The sequence below is a fragment of the Dendropsophus ebraccatus genome, chromosome 13 (genome assembly GCF_027789765.1).
Source record: "Dendropsophus ebraccatus isolate aDenEbr1 chromosome 13, aDenEbr1.pat, whole genome shotgun sequence".
NCBI classification, from domain to species: domain Eukaryota; kingdom Metazoa; phylum Chordata; class Amphibia; order Anura; family Hylidae; genus Dendropsophus; species Dendropsophus ebraccatus.
The window spans coordinates 53540130-53566824 of NC_091466.1; the positions used below are offsets into that span (position 1 = coordinate 53540130).

The 26695-nt window shown below is 45.4% G+C and overlaps 1 protein-coding gene across 1 annotated transcript in view; it reads left to right on the forward strand.

Annotated features, from left to right (window-relative positions):
• Positions 1–6826: 6826 nt before the first annotated feature.
• The window catches only part of COX16 (cytochrome c oxidase assembly factor COX16), a 66724-nt gene continuing 46855 nt past the window's right edge, over positions 6827–26695 (forward strand). Inside the window, exons 1-2 of the mRNA XM_069950272.1 lie at positions 6827–6983; positions 17677–17754. Coding sequence (XP_069806373.1) covers positions 6918–6983; positions 17677–17754 — 144 coding nt within the window. The 5' untranslated portion in view covers positions 6827–6917. The remainder of the gene's footprint in view (positions 6984–17676; positions 17755–26695) is intronic.

Below are 26695 nucleotides of genomic sequence, written 5' to 3' on the forward strand. Positions count from 1 at the left end.
TTATCCTACCTTATGCTTGTTAGTTATGGTTATTACTAGTTATGTCTTTATACAAGAGAGAGTGACAACTAATGTAAGCACCATGACACAATCAATGGATATCAGAAAAGCAGGCTGCATCAGTGCATAGCTGGGTTATTCTTTACTGGTGATGTATAAAGAGTAGTAATGGATATTATACCTAACGCAAAATGTATGTCTAGTGCTCCCTATATGTTGTATGAAACTTGTCTGCAGGGTGGGAAAATGACCCGAAACACAGAACACTGTGCTGCAACAAAGTTATACTGGAACTTTTCTAACATGATATGTCAATCTGCTCAGCTCCTTCTGCTTTATAAGGGTATGTTCACACTGAGCAAAGGGGGTGGAATTCCACGACGCAACTCTCTATCGCAGAATCCTGCCTGCTTCAGTGTCAGACAGCATCTCTAAGGGAGGGCTCGTGCACCTCCACTCTCCGCTAAAAGAATTGACATGCCAATTCTTTGAGCGGAGGAGATCCGAGGTGTGTAAGCATGGAGAGTTCCGCCGCAGAATTCCGCCCTCCCCCATTTGCTCAGTGTGAACATACCCTTACATGGAATCTGGAGATCTAATTGCATTTTCAATGCTAAAGGCTCCCTTTAAAGGGGTAGTGCGTCACTAAACAATTATTCACAAAATAACACACATTACAAAGTTATACAACTTTTTCATGTATGTTATGTTAGTGAATGGCCCCCTTCCCCGTGTTTCCCCCCCACCCCGACGATAGACCTGAAGTGTGATGCACTATACTCACCTGATTCGTGTCGACCCCCGTTTGCCATCTTGTGACAATGATGTCATCTTCGGGCAGCCGGGTGAACCGCTCCATCCATCCCTCGTACCGGCCCCCTCTGTCGCGTCATCAGCTGCTCAGTCGCGATTGGCTGAGCATAACTGTGCTCAGCCAATCGTGGCTGAGCACAGTTATGACGCGCAGAGGGGGGGCGGCACGAGGGACGGATGGAGCGGTTCGGCCCGCCGCTCGAAGATGACATCATTGTCACAAGATGGCGGACGGGGGTCGACACGAATCAGGTGAGTATAGTGCATCACACTTCCAGGTCTAGCGTGGGTGGGAAGGGAACACGGGGAAGGGAGCCATTCACTAACATAACATACATGAAAAAGTTGTATAACTTTGTAATGTGTGTTATTTTGTGAATAATTGTTTAGTGCCACACTACCCCTTTAAGCTGTTTTACCTATTTTTCAATGTTTTATTTTGTGCAGAATCAGATTTTTTTTCTAATGCTGTTTTCTATGGGATTCTGGTCTGAGGAAAGTGCAGGCTGCTTCATTTGAGGTACACCAGTCTCCAGCAGCCGTTCCCTAATAATGGGACCTCTATGAGCTGTAGCATTGTCATCCATGAAGATGAGGAGGCACAATGACTGGATTAAAGGGGTACTCCAGGCCAGGGGGTATTTTGGAGGATCGCCGGGGAGGGGGTGGAAATTGAAGCCGGAGGTCACTTACCTCCTCTGTTCCAGCGCCGGTGCCCGGATCTCAAGGCAGCTCTGCCATTCAGTGACCTTCGGCTTCAATTACCACCCCCTCCCCGGCGATCTACCAAAATACCCCCCGGCCCGGAGTACCCCTTTAATGATGTCATTCAAGTAGTATAGGCCTGTCACTACCATTCACAAACTATAGGGCAGTTCTGTATTGAACCTGCCCACACTGTAACATCTCCACCATGTACCAAAATGTAACTAACTCTTGATAATTATATATATATATATATATATATATATATATATATATACACTCACCGGCCACTTTATTAGGTACACCATGCTAGTAACGGGTTGGACCCCCTTTTGCCTTCAGAACTGCCTCAATTCTTCCTGGCATAGATTCAACAAGGTGCTGGAAGCTTCCTCAGAGATTTTGGTCCATATTGACATGATGGCATCACACAGTTGCCGCAGATTTGTCGGCTGCACATCCATGATGCCAATCTCCCGTTCCACCACATCCCAAAGATGCTCTATTGGATTGAGATCTGGTGACTGTGGAGGCCATTGGAGTACAGTGAACTCATTGTCATGTTCAAGCAGAAATCGACCAGGCAACGTTTTTCCAATCTTCTACTGTCCAATTTCGATGAGCTTGTGCAAATTGTAGCCTCAGTTTCCTGTTCTTAGCTGAAAGGAGTGGCACCCGGTGTGGTCTCCTGCTGCGGTAGCCCATCTGCCTCAAAGTTCGAAGTACTGTGCGTTCAGAGATGCTCTTCTGCCTACCTTGGTTGTAACGGTTGGCTATTTGGGTCACTGTTGCCTTTCTATCAGCTCGAACCAGTCTGCCCATTCTCCTCTGACATCAACAAGGCATTTCCGCCCACAGAACTGCCGCTCACTGGATGTTTTTTCTTTTGCGGACTATTCTCTTTAAACCCTAGAGATGGTTGTGCGTGAAAATCCCAGTAGATCAGCAGTTTCTGAAATACTCAGACCATCCCTTCTGGCACCAACAACCATGCCACGTTCAAAGGCACTCAAATCACCTTTCTTCCCCATACTGATGCTCGGTTTGAACTGCAGGAGATTGTCTTGACCATGTCTACATGCCTAAATGCACTGAGTTGCCGCTATGTGATTGGCTGATTAGAAATTAAGTGGTAACAAGCAGTTGGACAGGTGTACCTAATAAAGTGGCCGGTGAGTGTGTATATATATATATATATATATATATATATATATATCTGTGTGTGTATCTTTTTCTAGATCCCAGCTGGACTGGACAGAAGCATTAGCTGATCCATATATGTCAGCAACCCAATGAGCCCTATGACCTGCCCTGTGCAATAAAAAAAAAAACAACATAACTGTACAGCTACCAGAAGTTGCAGTTAACTGCAATGGGTAATAATATAACACATACGTGACTGAGATAGAGGAACAACATTACCATAGTCTTCTATAGTAGGATATGAAAGGTGCATTGTGGGACTGCTGGAGACATTGTGCTACAGACGTGCCCCAGTCTGATGCAGGGAGCCTGTGATGCATTGTAATGTTACAGCTGTTCCTCTGTATCCACGATGACTCAGACATACACTTAGTACCTGACAGGAACGTGCGCAGAGCCAAAGGGATACAGCACAGAGAATATCACAAAGCCAAGTATCTCAACTCCCTCTCCTTGACCTAGATTTAATTTTCTATAGTAAGGTTAAAACAAGTATTGCAAAAAATTCAAGGGGAAAAAAGTTAAAGTAAAAGGAGAAGTCCGGCCTCTGGTGTTTTTTTTTTTTTTAAAACACGGGGGGAAATAACAAAGGGCACTAACTCCAACCTCTTCAGCACTGGATCACTGCTCTAGAGCTGCAGACGTCACAACTCGGCTGATTGACTGGCCGCTCAGTGACTGGGGCAGGACGCTGCTCCAGTCACTGATTGTCTATCAGCTGGGATGAGCATTTTCACCCAAGTTGTGACATCATCACGACTCGGGGGGAATATGCCCTCCAGTGGGGGTCCCTGGGTTGGTCAGATGGCGCATCACAGGCATGGGGAAAGGTAAGCAGAGTTTTATGGTTACTCTCTCCCCTGCTACCTGTGAGAAGTTAGCTGAGGCCAGACTTCTCCTTTAGGCTGGGTTCACACTACGTATATTTCAGTCAGTATTGTGGTCCTCATATTGCAACCAAAACCAGGAGTGGATTAAAAACACAGAAAGGATCTGTTCACACAATGTTGAAATTGAGTGGATGTCCGCCATATAACAGTAAATAACTGCCATTATTTCAATATAACAGCCGTTGTTTTAAAATAACAGCAAATATTTGCCATTAAATGGCGGCCATCCACTCAATTTCAACATTGTGTGAACATAGCCTTTCTGTGTTTTTAATCCACTCCTGGTTTTGGTTGCAATACTGACTGAAATATACATATACTGACTGAAATATACGTAGTGTACACGCAGCCCCCAAGTGAATGTACCATCAGGCCTGGGCTGAAACACTGGAGGCGGGCCGACCCACCTCAGTGTGAGGAACCCCCCGCCCCTCTATGATACGTCTCCATTGATTCTAATGGAGCCGCGTCATAGAGGGGTGAGGTTTTTTTCTCCCACTGTGGGTGGGTCGGCCCGCCTCCAGTGCTTCAGCCAGGGTCTGATGGTACATTCACTTTAAGGGTGCCTTCACACCTACCGACTCGGCTAGGTCCTGGCAGATCACTGTCATTACATACACGCAGTGGTCTGAACGACCGCTGCGTGTATGTAAATCTGCCGGCCGCTTACCCCTTCTGATGCTGCCCGCCTCCCGCTCTGTATACATTACTTCTCCTCGCTCCACGGGGTCCCGGTGTCCTGCTCTCCCGCCCGGCCAATCAGTGCGGCTGGGCAACACACTGATTGGGCGGGGCGCGAGAGCAGGACGCCAGGACCGCGCGCAGCGAGGAGGTATGTATACAGAGCTGGAGCAGGAGGCGGCCGGCCGGCATCAGAGGGGGTTAAGCGGCCGGAAGATTTACATACACGCAGCGGTCGTTCAGACCGCTGCGTGTATGTACTGACAGTGATCTGCCAGGACCTAGCCGACTTGCAGAGTTATTAACGCTGCGAGTCGGTAGGTGTGAAGGCACCCTTAAGCTTATGCTGAGAAAGAATCCTCAATGCTATAGTAATGTTTCCATGAAAGAAATCTGACAAAAAAAAAAAATATATTTTTTCTAACACCTATGGCGTTCAGAAAACAGATATTTGTGCCTTCTGTCACCAGAGACTGGGGGATGCTTTTCCAATCCTCTACAGTAAAGTTACAAGTATTAAAAAGAATCCCATTTCTAGGACACCTGCAGAATACTTTTTTTCTCAGCTACTCCCCTTCCTTTTGAGGACAAACAGCACCACCTCCTGGTAGTATTAGGATATTGCACGTCAGTCTGAGGAACAGCTGGCTAACTGATTATTCCACGATGAATAAATTGGATCTTTCATTTTTATACTTCCTACAACCTTGAAGAATAAGGCTGACCTTGAAACAACACTTGAGGAAACATGGCGCAAACTCAGGCCCATCTAAGAGGCTGTTCAGACTGTGAGTGCATGGGTTTGCCATGTGTATGGGATGTCAGAGCTTAAAGGGTTACATTTAGCCAAAAAACAAAATCTCTTTTTTTAAAAACATTATGAACGATTCTCGATTTAAATGCCAATTTTCTTTTTTTTTTTTTGCTAAATAAATATAACATTTTTTTTTTACTTGCAGGCACCTCGGTTAATATTTTAATGGTGTTTGGGCCAGAAATAGTATTGCTTCACACAGTAACAGCGCTATCTCTGAGTTCCCATATAAGCAGCTAAGTCTAATACTGTATGTGTCTCCAAATAGTAGTCAGGCCTCTCTGTGTTCCATATGGTAGACAAGCGCCGTATATATGTGCTCCTATATATATATATATTATAGACAACTTCTGTGTCTCCATATAGTGTAGGAGGTCTTCTATGTGCATCCCCCCTGTGCATTCATATAATTTTTAGGCTTAACCTTACAGTGCCCATAGTGCAGTGGTATCCAACTAAGGCTGTCAGGAGCCACATACAGCTTGTGACCCTCTGCTATGTGTCTCACCATAGGATTCCTGAGTTATGACCATATGCACTGACGTCACCGCAGACATATCCCGAGCACCAAACATTGCCAACATGGAGAAAATTACTAGTGGTAAATTTTTCTAATATTTTAAATAGGCAAATTTGTTCCACCTTATTAAAGGGGTATTGCAACTTAAATTAAAGAGATAAGTGTGAGAATGCAGAGTCTATGGGACCACCAGAAATGGCCAGGTACAGTGCTCAGCTTTCTCAGACACTCCTATAGACAATAAATGACAATGTTTATTTTTTTTTATAAATCATCCACTGAGGTGCCATCCCTTCCTAAGAACATCAGCTGCACCCTGAAGGAAAGAGTAGGAAGACACCTATCGTCTGTATCCACAAACCACCTCTTCAATAATGTAGCAGAACCCTGCAAAAAGATGGATGAGTGAGCAACAGCATTACTGACTACAGGCATCTGACTACAGCGGGAAAGCTACAGGGTCACAAGAGGACCTCCAACGTACAGTCCCATGTAAATAACCTCACTCCCCTCTGTAACATACAGTCCCATGTAAATAACCTCACTCCCCTCTCTAACATACAGTCCCATGTAAATAACCTCACTCCCCTCTCTAACATACAGTCCCATGTAAATAACCTCACTCCCCTCTCTAACATACAGTCCCATGTAAACACCATCACTCTCCTCGGCTCCTCCAGCATACAGTCCCATGTAAATAACCTCACTCCCCTCTAACATACAGTCCCTTGTAAATAATCTCACCCCCACACTCTAACACACAGTCCCATGTAAATAACCTCACTCCCCTCTCTAACATACAGTCCCATGTAAATAACCTCACTCCCCTCAGCTCCTCCAGCATACAGTCCCATGTAAATAACCTCACTCCCCTCTCTAACATACAGTCCCATGTAAATAACCTCACTCCCCTCAGCTCCTCCAGCATACAGTCCCATGTAAATAACCTCACTCCCCTCTCTAACATACAGTCTTATGTAAACACCATCACTCTCCTCGGCTCCTCCAGCATACAGTCCCATGTAAATAACCTCACTCCCCTCTCTAATATACAGTCCCATGTAAATAACCTCACTCCCCTCTCTAACATACAGTCCCATGTAAACACCATCACTCCCCTCGGTTCCTCCAGCGCGCCATAGAATTTGAGCTACAAGTCACATGACTTGATACCGTCACGTGACCGTATGACGACGTCGTCAGGTCCCTAAGCTTGCCGAATGGCAGCCGGAAGCTGGACTGTGTGCAGCAGGCAAATACTTCCCCCAAGGTGAAAGGAAATCGGTGCAAAATGCTTCAAAAGTTATGGATATCATGTAAAAATAACCCAACGCTGCGGTATGGAGTGCCCATGCTGGTGAGTAGTGCCTCATACTATCATACCCTAACAATAGAGTTTTCAGGATTTCTGCAGGTGCATGTCAGTATGAGTGACCCTGTAGTGCTGTGTCCCCCCAAGCTGTGGCTCTTTGCAACACCTAGCAGGCAAACAGTGCCAGGGCATGCTGGGAGTTGTAGTTTTCCAACAGAGAAGGCCACTGTAGTATCTCATTATACATAAAAGCTTATGACATGGTCCAATATACTTGTTCTAGTATGTTGCTGCTTGCTGTCAGTGAATGGCAACCCTCCTGCATAAATCTAGCTAGTTCTGTAAGAGCTGAGACACCTGGTTTCCAGTCTGATACATGAAAGGCTGCAAAGATCTGATTTTACATCTACAATCCTACCTAATACCATGGACCGGATTTATCTGTGCGTCTGATTTATTTGTCCCAGATAGTAACCAATAACAGCAGAATGCAAGCTGCAGGTGGCTGCTAGAGTATCTGTAAGGGAAACATCGGACACATTCTATATATCTGGACCTATGTGTAACCTATCTACTGGTAATGTTCACACCAGGAAACACTATACACCAAGGATGAGAAGACCATCATATTACATACTGGCCTTTAGCTGTTCTGTGGGCAGTACTCCACTCTTAAAGGAGAAGTCTGGCGATTTATAAAATCCGGCAGGGGTTAAACTGATGACATGTACTACCTTACTTCTCCCCCTGCCCGCGGAGAGTGGCAGGACTGGCCTCAGGACCCCTGCCGGCCTAAGGGATCTCTGACGCTGACACGTCATGACCCAGCTCATGGACTAGCCGCTCAGCCAGCCTGATTGGCTGAGCGGCTAGTCCATCAGCCGGTACTGTCCTTTCCCCCTGAGTTGTGACTTCATAACTTCTTGGAGGAAGATGCCTTCTGGCAGGGGTCACGGAGCCGGTCCCACCGCTCACCATGGGTACGAAGAGAGGTAATTTCATACTTGTAATCAATTCCCCCCCCCCCCCCCCCCCCCCCCGGACTTTTCCTTTAATTCACTGTGGCTGGACTTCTTCTTTAATTTATTAAGGTGGTATTTCAAATTTTTTTTTTTTTCTAAAAAAATGCTCAGCCTCTTGCATAACTTTTAACTTTGTACATACCTACATAACTTCCTCGCTGACGCCATTCTTCCGCAGCCAGTCCTGTAGCACATTGTTTTTTCTGTTTGCAGTGTGCACGTATACTTTTTGCTGGGCCTGTCATCAGCAATGGACAGTGCACGTGAACACCCCAATGGGACTAGCTCTGGCAATACAGTGGCAGAAGTGTAAAACATAAGAATGGAGGGTTTTTTTCTTCCCACTAAATTATGCAACAGGCTGAGCACATTTTTAGAAGCATAATATAGCTTAGAATACCCCCTTTAAAAGGCTTAATTCTGTAAAAGGGTTATGTCCATCTAGAGAAGTTATGCCCTATTCACAGGATAGGGCACAACTAAGAGATTGTGGAGTATCTGGCCGCCAGTGTTCCCTGCGATCTCAAGTATGGGGACACCGAAAAAAAAACCCTGCTTGTGGGCCGCCACTCCATTTATTCTCTGTGGAGCTGCTGGAGATAGACATATGCAGCGGCTTCGTAAAGAATGAATGGCTCAGATTTCAGGGTCCCTGTTCTTTGGAGGGGGCCCCAGGGATCAGACCCCCTGGGATGTTAGTTTTGCCCCATCCAATGGATACTGTGAATAGGGCATAAGTTGTGCAGATGGGACTACTCTTGGGGTTGTGTGTGGTATTACAACTGAGCGTCATTCATTTCAATGGAATTCAGCTACAAAAACACATCCAAACTGAGCACAGAAGAGGTGCTGTTTCTGGAGGAAAGCTGCTATGTTTTTTTCAGCCTGGATAACTCCTTTAATAATTTTGGTGCATCCATTGATGTCCAAGTCTCTCAGAGTGAACCAACAAAGAGTTAATGAAGATATTAGATACAGCTTATGCCGGCTCCTGTGCCAGGAGGCCATGTTTTGCCCTCCAAGTCCTGCCCACTTTTTAAAAAAAACCATGGCTGGTGTAAAAAAGATTTTTTTTGCGGAACACGATACATAAGTATTTCTCAAAATAATTAATAATAAATAATGGAAGTCGGTAAGAAGGATTGTCTGTAGAGTGACAAGCCTCAGAGGCATATGGCAGGACTATTTCTCACACAGTGCTCTGATGTACACTGAAAGATAATTATTTTTTTTCATGCCATAATTGTGTTCCCTTTGCATGTAAACCTGGCTTGGCAATCTTTAGAACCTATGGTTTTATGGTGGCAATATGGGGCCTTACAAAGGCCTGCACTAGACACTACATTATACATATCCTAAAATGAGTTCTTAAAGGGGTTATTCCGCATTAGAACCTGTTGCAGCATCTCTGGTGGCTCCCGCTGATTGCAGCCACTACCAAGGGGAATTGATCTCGGGAGTGACAGTCTGCCAGTCAATCACTGACTGAGATAGGACAGTGCCACGGCCAGTGATTGGCTGAGCAAACTATCACTCCTAAGACAAGGTCACCTTGGATGTGGCGGCAGCTGCAGTCAGCAGGGACTCAGGAGATGCTGCAACAGGACACTTGGGGAGCGCAGTGAGGTAAGCATATTTATTAGGTTTTTTCAACAGGGCAGCATTATATAATAGTTTCTAACACAACATAACCCCTATAAATGGTTACAGTCATTTAAAACCATTTCCTTCTATTTGACTATCTACTATAATCTATAGGCCACTAGGTGTCTCCCTTCCCTATAATCTGTTTTATATTTCCATGTTGTTAGGCCACTTACACACTGCTATGTTGAGCTTGTAAAACACACTCTGTATATTGGGCGAAGTTCATGGACTGATCATAAAGTCTTTTTTTTTTTTTTTTAAGAAACCCTGAAATAGGTTCTAAATTTGTGTTTGTCATTATCAGTTGCTTATTTTCATATATTATACCTGGGGGTAGATTTAACAAGACTAGCGTACTAGTCTTTAATTGAGCACCGTCTGTCTTTCCCAGCCAGATTTAGTAAGAGGCACATGCGCCTTCCTACAGCCGTCTGGCCAGCCTGTACCTGATGTTCTGTTGAAATAGTGTGATCCAGCCTGTCCCCGGTGTCCTACTGTAATAGTGTGATCCATCCTGTCCCTGGTCTCCTGCTGTAATAGTGTGATCCAGCCTGTCCCTGATGTCCTGCTGTAATAGTGTGATCCAACCTGTCCCTGGTGTCCTGCTGTAATAGTGTGATCCAGCCTGTCCCCGATGTCCCGCTGTAATAGTGTGATCCATCCTGTCCCTGGTGTCCTACTGTAATAGTGTGATCCAGCCTGTCCCTGGTGTCCTGCTGTAATGGTGTGATCCAGCCTGTCCTTGGTGTCCTACTGTAATAATGTGATCCATCCTGTCCCTGGTGTCCTACTGTAATAATGTGATCCAACCTGTCCCTGGTGTCCTACTGTAATAATGTGATCCAACCTGTCCCTGGTGTCCTACTGTAATAGTGTGATCCATCCTGTCCCTGGTGTCCTACTGTAATAGTGTGACCAGCCTGTCCTTGGTGTCCTACTGTAATAGTGTGATCCAGCCTGTCCTTGGTGTCCTACTGTAATAGTGTGATCCAGCCTGTCCCTGGTGTCCTGCTGTAATAGAAGAGCCACGCAAACACAGGGAGAACATAGAAACTCCCTGCAGATGTTTTTGGTAAAATGTAAACCCAGGACCCCAGCCCTAACGCTAACCACTGAGCCACTGTGCTGCCCGGGCATAATTATCAGGGGCATTCACAGGGGATCCAGCTTTATTACTACATGAACTTGGGTTTCTGTAGAAAAAAAACACAAAGTGGTCGACATGATGAGCTACTCTTAACCCCTTGCCTCCGCAGCCTGTTTTGGCCTTAATGCCCAGGGACTATTTTTTAAATCTGACCTGTCTCTCTTTCTGTAGTGATAACTCTGCGATGCTTTTAATTATCGCGGTTATTCTGAGATTGTTTTTTTCGTGACATATTCCTCTTTATGTTTGTGGTATACTTTGGTTGGTACATTCAGTAGTTTTTTGTAAAAAACACATTTGCACAAAAACTTGAAAAATTTACATTTCTTTACTCAAAATTCTCTTGTTCTAAGAAAGCTAGTCATGCCACATGAACTAATTACTACTGCAACATCTACAAGATGTCTGCTTTATGGTGACGTCATTTGGTGAACGTCCTTTTTCTTGTTAGGATGTTAGAGGGCTTAGATATTTTACTGCGATTTTTCAAATTTTCAGGAAAATTTTAAATTCTGATTTTATTAGGGACCAGTTAAGTGGATTTGTGAGGCCTGTATGTTAGTTACTTCCATAAATTCCTCCACTGTAAAAACTGCATCCCTTAAAGGACAACTCCGGCGGAAAAATTTTTTGGCTTATTTAACACACATTACAAAGTTATATAACTTTGTAATGTGGTTAAATACCCGGTCTGGACCCCGGAAGTTAAAGAATGTATACATTACCTATTACGGTCGTCATGGTCCTCTTCTCCCGGGCGGCATCTGGTGACGGGTGACGTCAGAGCTGGGGGGCGGTCCGGGTCTTCTTCCTCTTCGGCATCTTCATTGAGAGTGAATGGGAGAGAAAAGGCTGCTGGTGCACATGCGCACCAGCAGCATTTTCATTGGCTGGAGCGCATCACATGGCTTCCAGCTTGCTCAGCCCTGATTGGCTGAGCTTGCTGGAAGCCATGTGATGCGCTCCAGCCAATGAAAAGGCTGCCGGTGCGCAAGCGCACTGGCAGCCTTTTCTCTCTCATGGACCCGGAAGCAAGAGACATCGCTGGACGCAGGTGACGGTGAGGCGGACGGCGGGCGAATGGAGTGGCGATCGTCACCGGAGGGATGGTGAGTATGGTGTCTGTGTGTGTCTGTGTTTTTTTTTGGGGGGGGGGGGTCCCGCCGGAGTTGTCCTTTAAAGTATTCAAAGTAACATTTCATAAGTTTATTAACCCTTTAGGTGTTTCGCTGAAATTTAAGCAAGTTAGAGGAGAAATTTTCTTTTTTTTGGCAGATTTTAATCCATTTTTTCCTCTAACACAGCAAATACTAACTGAGAAATGGAACTCAATATATATTCTCCATATTCCAATCTTTCTAGAAATCCCCCATATGTGGCCTCAGTGCGTCACCTGACTCAACCACAGGCCCGCAGACAGAGACCTGGTGAATTTTGTGGCCTTTTTTATTTCAGGTTATTTTCAGCTATTATACCATGTCACGGAGGCCTTGCTGTGCCAAAATATTTGTGTAAGACGAGTTGACGATTCCATTGGTGCCATTCTGGGGGACATGTGACACTCTAATCATTTTTTATTAAATTTTTTATGAGGTGGTATAAATAAAAACACAATTTAGCAGCATTTATTAAAATCTTTTTTTGTACGTTGTTTACTATACATCACATATGACATGTTATCTTTATTCGTCAGGGCGGTGCGATTACAGCGATTTCCATTTTATATAGCTTTTGTTATAGTTTATGGCATTTATACTATAAAAGATGTTTTGTGTCTTGCATATTGTAAGAGCAGTAATATTCTTATTTTTTCGCCAATGGAGCTATGCGAGGGATTTTTTTTTTTTTTTTGCAGCATAAGCTGACATTTTTAGTTGTACACCTTTTGGGTACATGTGACGTTTTGATAGCTTTTATCTATATTTTTAGGGGGCGGGATTAACAAAAAAATTTCATTTTGGTTAGTTTTTTATTTATTTATTTTTTACGGCGTTAATAGGGCGGGATAATAAATGTAATGAGTTAATAGACGGGGTCATTACGGACGCGGCGATACTAAATATGTGTATCTTATTTATAGTGGATCATTTATAAAGGGGGGGTGGGGAATGTGTATATTTATTTATTTATTTTTTTATTTAATTTATTTATCTTATTTGTTTATTTCTTTGTGTGTAATTATGTGTGTTTAACTTTCACTTTACAGTAAACCTCTATAACACAGTGCTGTAATGTATTATAGAATGAATGAGCTGTCAGAAGCTGACAGCTCATTCATATGATCAGGCCCCTGCCTCAGTGCAGGGGCCTGATTGTTCTCACCCATAGCAGTCCAGACAGCGTCTGGGTTGCTATGGTAACACCCCCCCCCCCCCCTCGCATGGCTCCGGGGGTGGGGGTGGGTTAAAAGGGGGTCGGAGGGAGCGGAACTCCCTCCGGCTGCCCCATAGACACTGCAGTGATCGCAGTGCCTATGAGGTTAACTGCCTGGAAGGGGAGGGGCAGATCCCCCTGTGTGACACAGCCTTCTCCCACTGCCCGATCCCACTGGTGCCAGAGATTTGTAATTTACTTCTATAAAAAAAAAAAAAAAAAAAAAATATCTAGTCTTCCAATACTTATCAGCTGCTGTATGTGCTGCAGGGAGTGGTGTATTCTTTCTAGTCTGGAGAGCAGGAAAGTTTTTCTATGGGGATTTTCTGCTGCTCTGGACAGTTCCTGACTTGGACAGAGGTGGCATCAGAGTGTGTCAGACTGGAGAGAATACACTGCTTCCTGCTGGGTGTACAGCAGCTGATAAGTATAGGAAGACTTCAGATATTTTTGGTAGGAGTAAATTACTAATCTCTAGCACTTTCTGACACCAGTTGATTTGAAGGAAAAACTATTTTTGCGGGATAACCCCTTTTGTATAACATGTTACTTCTCTCAGTCCAGGTTCCGGGGTCCTCTTGTGACCCTGTAGCTTTCCCGCTGTAGTCAGATGCCTGGGTAATGCTCTGCTACATGATTAAACAGGTGGTTTGGGGATACAGACGACAGATGTATCTTCCCACTCATTCCTTCAGGGTGCAGTTGATGTTCCTAGGAAGGGATGGCACGTCACAGGTTGACTTTTTAAATTTTTTTATTTATATGTTTGCTGCTTGTTGGATATGCTCTTAGGGTGCGTTCACGCGTACTGCATTCACAGCGGATTTCGCGCTGCAAGATCTGCAGTGAAATCTGCTGTTGTGTGCAGTTATGCGGGAGCTGGAGTGTGGGCAGGTAATGTATGATCCTCTTCAAGCACCCGACTTGCGGCAGACTATTAGCTAATAAGAGCCAGAGGCTGCATTCTTGCAGTGGATTGAAAATCTGCTGCGAAAATACAGCGACGATAGGGAATAACTGTACCGCATAGCTGCGGATCTTGCAGCATGAAATCCGCTGCAATTGCGGTATATGTGAACGCAGCCTTATGGTACTATTACACGGGCCGATGGGTGCCCAATAATAACTGTAAACGAGCGCCAATCTGCTAGATCGGTGCTCGTTTACTGGGCCTATTACATGGCCTGATTATCATTTAACAAGGGCTGCATGGACATTGTTACCGATGTCCTTGCAGCCCTTGCTTAAACTTTATACATTACCTATCCAGGCTGCAGGGCTCCTCTTGCGGTCCGCCTCTCACCGGGTCCTGTCTGCTGCAGCTCCACAGCGGCCTGTCTGAGCTGACAGGCCGCTCAGCCAATCACTGGCCACGGCGGTATCGGCCAGTGATTGGCTAAGCGGCCTGTCAGCTCAGACAGGCCACTCTGAAGCTGCAGCAGACAGGACCCGGTGAGAAGCGGACCGCAAGAGGAGCCCTGCAGCCTGGATAGGTAATGTATAGAGACGAGCCAACCGGGTTCGGGTTCGAGTCCATCCGAACCCGAACGTTTGGCATTTGATTAGCGGTGGCTGCTGAAGTTGGATAAAGCTCTAAGGTTGTGTGGAAAACATGGATATAGTCATTGGCTGTATCCATGTTTTCCAGACAACCTTAGAGCTTTATCCAACTTAGGCAGCCGCCACTAATCAAATGCCGATCGTTTGGGTTCGGTTGGACTTGAACCTGAACCCGGTTCGCTCATCTCTAGTAATGTATACAGTTTGGAAATCGTCAGCCCCTGGCCACGCACCGCAATTACAGGTAGCGATGCGCGGTCGGCACTCAACAATTATAGGTCCAAACTAGGGCTGGGCAATTAATCGAATTAATTCGATTAATTCGCCCAGACAGTTAGAATCGATTAGATTTTTTGTGAAAATCGTAAATTCCATTTTCACAAAAAATCATTGCAAGCAGAGCGGTGCAGGGGCGGCAGGCGCGGTAAAGTGTCGGGTCCGGGGAGAGTTGCAGGACGGTGAGGTGCAGGGCCGGCAGTCAGGAGAGATGTGGCATCGGCGGCTCCAGCCTCTTTACAAAGCCGCAGCTGACCTGTCCCCGCCCCTTACATAGCAGAGCCGCGCTTAGCTGCGTCCCGCTCTCTTCCTGGCAAACGTGCAGGTCTCCGGTCTGTGGAGGAGGCGGCAGGGATTGCAGCAGAACGAGATAGTGCCGCTGCGGGTCCTGAAGCTGCAAAGCGGGCAGCGACACTATCCCAGACCCGTCACTTTACCGTGCCTGCCTTAGGCCAGCATACCCCCTCAGTGACACCCAGTCTGCCCCATGCCCCCTCAGTCACCCCATGCCCCCTCAGTCACCCCATACCCCCTCAGTGACCCCCAGTCTGCTCCATACCCACTCAGTGACCCCCAGTCTGCTCCATACCCACTCAGTGACCCCCAGTCTGCCCCATACCCCCTCAGTGACCCCCAGTCTTCCTCATAGCCCCTCAGTCACCCAGTCCCACTCAGTCCCCCCCAGTCACCCTCAGCTGCCTCAGCCCCCCTCAGTCACACTCAGCTGCCCCAGTCCCCCTCATCTATTCCTGTACTACTACTACACCCATCATCTATAGCTGTACTACTACTACACCCCTCCTCTATACCTGTACTACTACGCCCCCCCCTCTATACCTGTACTACTACACTCCTCTTCTTTACCTGTACTACTACTACACCCCTCCTCTATACCTGTACTACTACTACACCCCTCTTCTTTACCTGTACTACTACTACACCCCTCATCTATAACTGTACTACTACCACCACACTCCTCATGTTTACCTGTACCACTACACCCCTTATCCACTATACCCCCACTTCTACTCCCTACCTAGATGGAGGCACAAAGAAGATCCCCTATACTATATGGGGCACATATTTGGGAAAACTACTTATATGGGGCACACAATGGGCTTGTCTACTACATGGGGGCACAGGGGGAGCACTGTCACACTGGGAAGTTGTGCTTATTACACTGAGCGATAATCAGCCGGAAAGGGACCATTCGGCCGGTTATCGTTCCGTGTAATAGGGCCCTTAGGCTGTTTATGCAGAGGCTGGTTGACAGCCAATTTGGCTACCAAAGAGTTGCCACCCTCCGCTCAGAAAGAGCTGTTTGAGCAACCTGACAAAGAGTTCAAAGTGGTGGTTTTGCCTTCAACCTCTCCAGATCTCAACCCGATCGAGAATCTATAAGTCTGATCAATGGAGGCAGCACCTCTCAACTTACAGGACATGGAGGATCTGCTGCTAAGGGCCCTTTTACACAGAAAGATTATCTGACAGATTATCTGCCAAAGATTTGAAGCCAAAACCAGGAACAGACTATAAACAGAGATCAGGTCATAAAGGAAAGCCTGAGATTTCTCCTCTTTTCAAATCCAGTCCTGGCTTTGGCTTCAAATCTTTGGCAGATGTCAGATAATCTTTCTGTGTAAAAGGGCCCTAACTCGGTGCAGATACCAGAGGACTCCTTCAAAGGACTTGTGGAGTGCTGGAACACCTTAGAGGGGTCATCTAAGATAAAACACAGATGCTTTCTTTCATAACCAGCGCCACTCTTATCCTCTCAGTGTGTGTTTGGTATTGCAGCTCATTTCCATTCACTGAAGCTGCAGTACCACACACAAACTAAAGACTAGGGTGGCGCTGTTTCTGGATGCAAGCAGCTATGTTTTTATAATCCTGGATTACTCATTTAAAGTGATAATATCATTACTCTGAGTCTAGTTAGTCTTCTCATTCTTTTTTCTTTAAGGTTGTAGTTCAAGGACACATATGCTGCACAAGTGATGTTACGGTCTTCAAAATGTTGCACTTTATTTAAGTTAATGTGGAATGTGGAGTTGGGAGTTTGGGGGGTGGGAGTTGGGGAGGGAATGGGTGGGAGGGTATGGTCTTCAGGGCATTTTTGTTTGTATGGGGAGAAAACCTGTTTTGTAAAAAGTTTTTTTTTTTTTATTTTTTTTTTTATCAAAATTATTCTGATTTAAAAAAAAAGGGTTAATATAATTGATAAAAAAAAGTTTTAACATATCCTAGGGACGTGTCAAAAGTTTTGATCAGTTGGGATCAAACCTCCACCAATCACTACCACAAGTAGCAAGACGCACTTGGCTAAGCAGTGTCTCTCCTCGCTGCATGAAACAGACTCCCTAGAGTTTCTATTAATTAATTTTTTTTTTTTGCAGCGAGAAGAAGGAAAGAGAGCTAGAAAACTGATTAGCGGAGTGCTTCTTGCTACGATCGGTGAGGGTCTCCGCACCCAGAGCCTTACCAATCAAAACGTTTGACCCAATCTTTTTTCCTAAAGGACGGACACTTTATATATTGTAAACACACAAAAACACAGAAAAATGCAACAGATCACAGCAATGGCAAGACACTGAACCACTACACACATGAAAATAATTAAACGTAGCCCCCCAACTGCTAAAAACTTTCACTATGATTTTAATAATACATAGTAAAGGGGATGTATTAATGAACTTTCTCACTTCACTTGCAGGTGCTGGTCATAGGCGGCTCTTTTGGACTTCGTGAATTTGCTCAAATTCGTTACGACGTTCAGAAGATAAAAAACACAGTAAGTAACCAACTAAAACATGTCCTCCAAAATACTAGCGCAGTTCTGTCCAGCTTCTCACCCCTGGCTCTTCAGCTTCAGGAGTATACCTGCATGACTAGACAGATTTACCATGACTTTATCTGGTTAAGCTTAAAGGAACTCTGTACCCACGATCTGACACCTCCCCCCAAAAAAAACAAACAAAAAAAAACACTTGGAACTTCGGATAGCTGCTTTTAATCCAAGTTCTGTCCGGGGGTCCGTCCGGCAGGTGATGCAGTTATTGTCCTAAAAAACAACTTTTGAACTTGCAGGAAAAAAAAAAAAAGACAAATTTGGTCAGCACTCCTAGAACTCCATTCACACTAGGCAGGAGCACATTGCTATGACTGAAGTTGCAAACACACAAAAACACAAAAAAATGCAACAGCTCACCGCAATGGCAAGATACAGACATGAAAATAGTTAAAAGCAGCCCCCCCCCCAACTGCCAAAAAAAAACTCCCACAAAAATAATAAGGCTCTTGGTTACCATCTGAAAATGGTGTAAACTGCCCCACCACGTTACGGTGGCCTCATAAACAGGGCAGTCCTACACTGTACTATGGCCTCTCCATGGCATGAAATACACCTATGCTCTGGGCATGCAAGATCCGTCTTATACTGGCACGAGTAATTACACCACCTAGGTGGGATGGGTGGAGTGCACGACCAAGTAGAGGCAGCCACTCCCCCCATCTGAAACACAGAAAAAAAAAAAAGACAAATTTGGTCAGCTCTCCTAGAACACAATTCACATCAGGCACTATTTTCATGTCTGTAGTGGGTCTGTATCTTGCCATTGCGGTGAGCTGTTGAATTTTTTTTGTGTTTTTGTGTGTTTAAACTTGCAGCCCTGTGCCAAATTGGCGTGGCCTAGGCCTGCACCGCCTCTCCGTCCCTCCTCCCCGCCATCTTCACCATTAGGAATGGCCCTGGCAGAATTTCTCCTGTTCATCACTTGTCTGAACACTGCACAGGTGCCTTAACGATCCAGCCCATGTGAATAGGAGAAAACCTGCCTGGAGCATTCCTCATGACGATGAGGGTGGGGAGGAGGGACAGAGAGGTGTTGCAGGCCTGGGGCACAGACACTCTAGGCCACGCCAATTTGACACAGGGCTGCAAGTTTAAAAGTTGTTTTAGGACAATAACTGCATCTCCTGCTGAACGGGCCCCAGGACAGATCATGGTTTAAAAGCAGCTATCAGAAGGTACAAGCGGTTTGGGGTAAGCAGATTGTGGGTACAGAGTCGCTTTAAGCTGGGTGCCCAAAACTGGGTGAACCTGCTGATTCTTTGGCAGTACTGACAGGTCTTATGTGCATTGGGCTGTACTGACTCTCCCCCGATGGCAGATATTCAGGGAGAAGAAGAATCCAGTATGTTTGTAGTCAACCTGTGCAATCCTTAGGGTGTTATTACACTAAACAGTTATGGGCCGTGCTTGGCCAATTACTGGCCGTTCCGACTGATAATCATTTGATGTAATAGCTCATGTTTAAAGGCAACGATCAGCCGACATGCACAATGAGGGCTGATAGCTGTCTTTCCGCGTGTTCTAAATAAACGATGATGATAGCGATGGTCAGCTGCCCGTTGTTTCTTGCAACAGGAGCGGTGAATGTAGACTCCCGCTCTCCTCTATGGGCCCCACGGAAGATCTACTGCCACCCCCTTTTTTTCATGTCATAGAGACATGTCAGAAGTTTTGATCTGCGAGGGTCTGGATCATGGGTCGCCAAACTGCGGCCCTCCAGCTGTTGCAAAACTACATTTCCCATCATGGCTGGACAGAGAAATCCAAAGCTTTAGCTGTCCAGGCATGATGGGAATCGTAGTTTCACAACAGCTGGAGGGCCGCAGTTTGGAGACCTATAGTCTAGGTGTTCAGAGCCCAACTGATCGTTAGAGCCAGGAGAAGGGCTCAGCTAAATGCTTTACTTCCCAGCTCACTGTTGTAAATCTATGAAGACTGCCCCTCCTGCATGGAGGTGGAGATTGCAGCCGGCCCAGGGGGAGAAGCTTTACGCTGAGCAATTCTTTTTGCTCTGTGTAATGGTTAGTGGGAGTTTATACAATAGAAACTTTGAAAATGTCAAAAGTGGCAATACCCATTTAAGCTGTCGCCAGTGGTGTCTGGCTGTGGCTCCCTCCCTCTCAGAATCTGGGTGCGGAGCCTATACCTTTAACTATAAGGGCTCCTAATGAGCTCTTATAGTTTAATACAGAGCGCTGATATTGGCTCCCAATCCTGCCAGTCACCAGTCACTCTCACAAAAGTGGGATGCCTGAGGGTGGTGGTGGTGGGGGTTCCAGCAGGCGGCATAGCCTACAGGGGAAGGGGCTTAGTTCAGGGGGGATTGCTTACAGATTGCCGACATCTATACACATGGCAGACCCATGTTTCACAGCCTGAACAGCCTCCTAGACAGGCCTGAATTGCTCCATGTTTCCTCAAGTGTTGTTTCAAGGTCAGCCTTAGTCTTCAAGGTTGTAGGAAGTATAAAGATGAAAGATCTTTTAGACGAAAGATCCAATTTATTCATCATGGAATAATCAGTTAGCCAGCTGTTCCCCAGACTGATTGTTATAGCCGTACCGCCGTCACATTGGTGCAGTATCATAATACTACCAGGAGGTGGTGCTGTTTGTCCTCCTATTTCTCCATTCTCAGTAGTGCACATTCAAAGGGAAGGGGAGTCGCTGAGAAATAAGTATTCCGCAGGTGTCCTAAGATTGGGTTTCTCATCTGACAATTTTTTTGCAATACTCGTTTTAAGCTTACTATAGAGAATGAAAATCGGAAAGAAAATTCATCTCGGACAACGACAGACAGTATTTGTTTAGTGAACACCATAGTTATTGAAAGAAATCTGTAGACAAATACATGTTGTTTTTTATGGAAGCTTTACTATAGCATTGAGGATTCTTTCTCAGCAGGAGCTTTAACTTACATGTACTGCATCAGAGAAATCTAGGTCAAGGAGAGGGAGTTGAGATACTTGGCTTTGTGATATTCTCTGTGCTGTATCCTTTTGGCTCTGCGCACGTTCCTGTCAGGTACTAAGTGTATGTCTGAGTCATCGTGGATACAGAGGAACAGCTGTAACATTACAATGCATCACAGGCTCCCTGCATCAGACTGGGGCACGTCTGTAGCACAATGTCTCCAGCAGTCCCACAATGCACCTTTCATATCTTCCTATAGAAGACTGTGACAATGTTTTTCCTCTATATCAGTCATGTATGAGTTATAATATTACCCATTGCAGTTGACTGTAGAAGTTGGACCTGAAGAAGAGGTTGTGTAACCTCGAAACACGTTGGGAGACATTTATGAAACGTATGCCAGGGAGAAGGTGCAGATTCGCCCCTTCTCCCTGGCGTAGCCTGCCATATGCCCCGCTCACCCGATGGGCAGGCTGGGGGAGCTTGGGTTGGGGGGGGCATGACAAGGCTGGGAAGAAGGTATGACCTCCCCCCGCACCTCATTTATTATGATTTATGCCTGCTCACAGGCTTAAATCGTGATCTAGATTTAGTATGCCGGGCGCAGGTTCAGGCGCCCGGCCGTGCGGATTAAATCCCCCCCATTATTCGTGCTAAAGGTGTTAATAAAATCTTTTTAATTGCTTTCATCAAGTCTGTGTATACTCTTCTGAACCCTGCATGCCCTGTACTGATACATGTACATAAAGGCTTGCAGAAGCTACTTATGGGTAGTGTACGTCTTGGTGAGAAATCACTGGGTAGATGCGCTTCTATGATGCACTCTAGGGCCCTATTACACCAACAGATTATCTGACAGATTTTCTTAAGCCAAAGCCAGGAATGGATTTGAAAAGAGGAGAAATCTCAGTCTTTATGACCTGTTCTCTGTTTATAGTCCATTCCTGGCTTTGGCTCAAAAAATCTGTCAGATAATCTGTTGGTGTAATAGGGCCCTAAGGGTATGTTCACAATGGGTAAATGTGGTAAGTCAGTGGTATGTGTACATTTATATACAGATATCTGTCAATTACTGACCAGGACCAGACACATAACTAATTAGTAGGCTCCTTTGTGGAGACAAAGCCAGGAAGTGGAGATCAGCAGGAATCCAGTGAGAGATGGAATAGCAGGATCAGTTAGGTAAGCATTTTTATCTTGGACAAGATGGACAATCCCTTTTAAGGTAAAAAAAAAAAAAAAAAAAAAAAAAGGATGTGACTTGACCAATCGATGTCATCCTGCTCATGCAAAATCAGCAGGGTGCTAGCTGGCAGCTCTCACATTAAAGAGGTTGTCTGGGAAAAGTTAACTTTTCCCCTATCCACAGGATGGGGGACAAGTAAGAGATTGCGCGGGGTCCGACCTCTGTACCCCTCGCCAATCTCCACATCGCGCCCCCGGCTTCTTTGTTATGAATACAGTTGCGGGTATGGTACAGCCGCGGCTCTATTCATTCCTATGGAGCCACCAGAAAGAGCCGAGTAAGCACTCTTCCGGCTTACTCTACTCTCTCCGGCGGCTCTGTAGGAATGAATAGAGCCACAGGTCATGCGCCATACCTATGACTCTATTCATAACAAAAATGTCGGGGGGCGCGATACGGAAATCGGCGAGAAATCGGAGATCGGACCCCTACGCAATCTCTTACTTTTTACTTTTCCCCTATCCTGTTTTTTTCCCTGCACAACCTCTTTAAGGGGGTTTTCTGTGATGAGACATCCCCTTTAAGTCAGCTACTCGTGTCCCTTCTGCTTATGTTGCTATTTCCAGCGTTAAAAACTGCAGATATTTTCTGTCGCTGAAGCTCCGTCTTCTTTATTCACAAGGTTTTTATATTACAATTTGTTTTCCACTTGATATCATCGTACAGATTCTGTTCTTTCTGGCTGCTTTGGTGATCCAGACGCTGCTGATAGAGAACATATTCACTTGTTTTTCAATTATCGCATCTTTTATTTGAAATGATTTTATCTTTATTTTTTTTTTCATTTGGTCCCAAGTGTTTGTTTTGACATAATTAAATATTGAATGATAATGCATTGTTGTGAAACACCAGATTGTATTATGCTCACAACCCTGCATAATAACCCCACCGAATATTCACTGCCTATCCTTGTAGAAAACATACTTCACAGTCGAACAAGACGTCCATACTGGGCAAGGGGCCAATAATTAAAAAAGTCTGGCTTTTTATTTTAAAATATGGCAGGGGCAGGGGGGAACATCATAAGGAACAACTACTTACCTCTCCCCGTGCCTGCTAATCACCGTGCCAGAAGGCATCTTCCCCCGAGTTCTGATGATGTCACGACTCATGTCATGTGTTTTTGTGTGTTTGCAATTTCAGCCATAACAACGTGCACCTGCCTAGTGTGAATGGTGTTTTAGGAGAGCTGACCAAATTTGTCTTTTTTTCTGTGCATTTTTTTAAACTTTGTAATGTGTGTTAATAAGCTATCTGGCCCCATTCTCCCCCTCTTCCATTGGGTATTCATACCCAATAACTGTCGACCACGTTCTCTATTCCGGGGTGGAATCTTGTGTCAATGTGGTCACAGCAGGGGGCAGGCCTGGTCTTCTTCCTCCTGTGCATCTTCTAGTAAAGTGGATGGGAGAGGAAAAGGCTGCTGGTGCACTTGCGCACCAGCAGCCTTTTCATTGGCTGCATCACATGGCTTCCAGCTTGTTTAGCCCTGGTTGGCTGAGCTTGCTTGAAGCCATGTGGTATGCTCCAGCCAATGAAAAGGCTTCTAGAAGTTGTCATCCCGCCGGAGTTGTCCTTTAAGGGTACAAACACACACAGCAGATACGCAGCAGATACGCAGCAGATTTGATACTGTGTTCAGTTATTTAGATCTAATCTGCTGCGTATCGCAGCAGTAAATACGCAGCGTATAAGCCGTGTGTGTTTGTACCCTAAGGCTGGGTTCACACTACGTTTTTGCAATTCGTTTTTTGCAAAAAAACAGATAGAAAAAAACGGATGCATGTGTGTGCATTCGTTTTGATCCGTTTTTCCATTGACTTCCATTATATATATAAAAAAAAAAAAAACGGATCAAAACGGATCAGTTTTTTTAGTGGACACAAAAATGAGGTGTAGTGTACTGTAGGTCCAGTGTGGGTCCATCCCGTATCAGAGGCTACCTTACCATGGAATGGTACACATTGTTTAATCAAATTGTTTGCCTCTTTTTTTTCTTTTGCAGTTTTGCAATTCTAAATGTCTATATTGGCCATGCGTATGAGCGTTTGCAGCGTGCTGTTGCACAGTATGAAGAAGTGGTATAGAAGCACTTACCATTTTTAGGTTTGTCATCTGGCACTATGCCGTCCTGTTCTTCCTTTTAGAACAGGTATCCACTTGAGAATGGTCGCTGGTAGATGGCTTTATCTAGTTTGTTATGTATCAAGTGGCTACAGAGTCTTTTGCAGAGCGGTATTAGATCACTGCCTGCATGTGCACAGCTTTTTCTTTCTGAGGTCAGGCCGCTGTTTAACAGCCCTAGAGTAAAGTCAGTGGAGGAGTTATAAAACTCTTTGCTGTTTTACTATGCTATCGAACTGTAGACCTGAGCACCCTGCAGCACCGCCTTGCAGTATAATGGTGCAGTCGTCATTAACATCCTTTCTATTCACTTTTGTAAGGTTCCCTATATATCAGTCTTGCTCTCCAGCTAAAACATGTTACTTTGAAATGTTTTCACTGTCAGAATCCCAGACTGCTTCACCAAAACAGGGCAACAAAGAGCTTCACCATAGAGATCTGACCCAGTCATGCATTGTGTCACTAATAGGTTGTCTGGGAAAAATGAATACTTGGCCAGGCTGTTGGGGCTTAGCGGGACATGTTGGTAATGTATATTTACCTGTCCTGTTGCCCCACTGATGCCAGTCCCCGGGCCGCCCGCTCTGCACTGCTTCTTGTGTTTTTAGAACATCCAATGATGTTGCGCTACCATAGGAAATGGCTGCTCAATATAATGTCTGTGTTAAGCGACCACAACATCATTGTATGTTATAAAAACACAGGAAGGGGTGCAGAGCGGGTGGCCTGAGAACTGGCAGCGGCAGGAGAACAGGGCAGGTAAGTATACATCACCGACATGTCCCTGGCAGCTTGACCAAGTATTCATTTTTCCCAGACAACCTCTTTAATACAGTATATTCCTTATAGAGGCTGCTGTGTGGGCAATGTGTATTTTACTGCAGATTTCAAAACTAGGATCCGCAGCAGGGGCGTAGCTACCATAAAGGCAAACCACACAACTGCTACGGGGCATGAACACTAAGGGGGCCCTATAACTGCAATGAACCCTCATAGTTAAATGCTGCGGCGCTCTGACTGCCTTCCTGCCTTGGCAATCTCTTATATGGCCAGAGGCAGTACTACACCCCCAGCCATCAACCTCAAGAGCCCCTCCTCCAAACACAAATCACCTGGCCCAGCACAGTTTCCCGACGTTCGTTCTCCCGGTTCCCAGACCATGAGTGACGCCACTCTTGCGTTGGGGAGCTTGGAGAATGTAGGAACACTGTGGGACTGTGCCGGGCCAGACAAATATTAGGGGGGTTTCTGTAAAGGATTCAAGGGGCCCAGTACAGTTTTGTGCTATGGGGCCGCATGAATTGTGGGACATGCCTCCTCTCCGCCTTGCAGCGCCCAGTTCACCCACTAAGGCCACGTTCCCACTGAGCAAAGCTAGCGGAATTCCGCGACAAAATTGTCCGCCGCGGAATGCCGTTAGCCTCCCGCTCATAATGGGAGTCTATGGGAGGCGCGCGCTCCTGCTCTGTACGCGCTGAAGAATGAACATGTTCATTCTTCAGCGCGGACAGGGCAGGAGCGCGCGACTCCCATTATGAGCGGGAGGCTAACGGCATTCCGCGGCGGACAATTCCGCTACCTTTGCTCAGTGGGAACAGGGCCTAACAACATGTCACTTTTACAATAAAAAATAAAGACCCCCAACCTTCTTCAAATTGTGTAACTGTAGTATTTTATTTTATTTTTCATCACAAAATTTAAGGAAATTTACAAGGAACCAGTCATGGGGAAAATGTGGTCCAATCTGAAGGTATAATGTTATAGAGCAGGGTAAGCTGAGCTGATATATATATATATATATATATATATATATATATGTATATGTATGTGGGTGGTTCTACATAGTAATATACACCCATTTACACCCCAGTACACTACAGTCTGACTTTGAGGTCATTATTTTAGGGACAAATACATAATCCACAAGGAGAAACACGCTGGGGGGCACATCTGTTGATGATTGGGGTGTCATACGCTAGCATGGTATGATGGAGAGATTGGATAGCGGAGAAAAAGGGACGAAAGTTACACTTTATACAGCTACATTGTTTCCTTTCACATTGGGATAGTTGAGCGCAGGAATTCACTGACGTCTTGAATGAAGAACAATGAAGTGGTTGTCACTATTAGCAGGCTCCATAATGCGGAACCGCGGAAAGTCAGGAAATTAAATATTTGAACAATTAGCAAAATTGAACATATTCTGATTGCCAGACGCTTTGTGTTTACTGTTCATTAGCTGAACGGATAGATGTCAGAAGAGCAGGGGACTCGGAGGAAGATGGGGGAAGGCTCACAGCACAAGCATAGCCTTTCCTTCTTCTAGTCTCTTTTCTGATCAGTTCTGTAGTTTTCGATGTGACCTGAATCGCTCTTTGGCAGGACAGAATGCCAACTGTGATCCAATTATGGGGTTTGCAATCCCATATAGAAACAAAGCGTGGGATGATTTCATTATCATCAAATGGAGTTTCCAGATTAAACATCCGGCTTGATCAAAAGCTTAAGCGCAGTATTAATGGGTTGTACCCGGACAAGTTATTGCGTGCGGACAAGTGCCAGAAAAACACAGGACGATGTGAAAAAAAACCCACGTAAT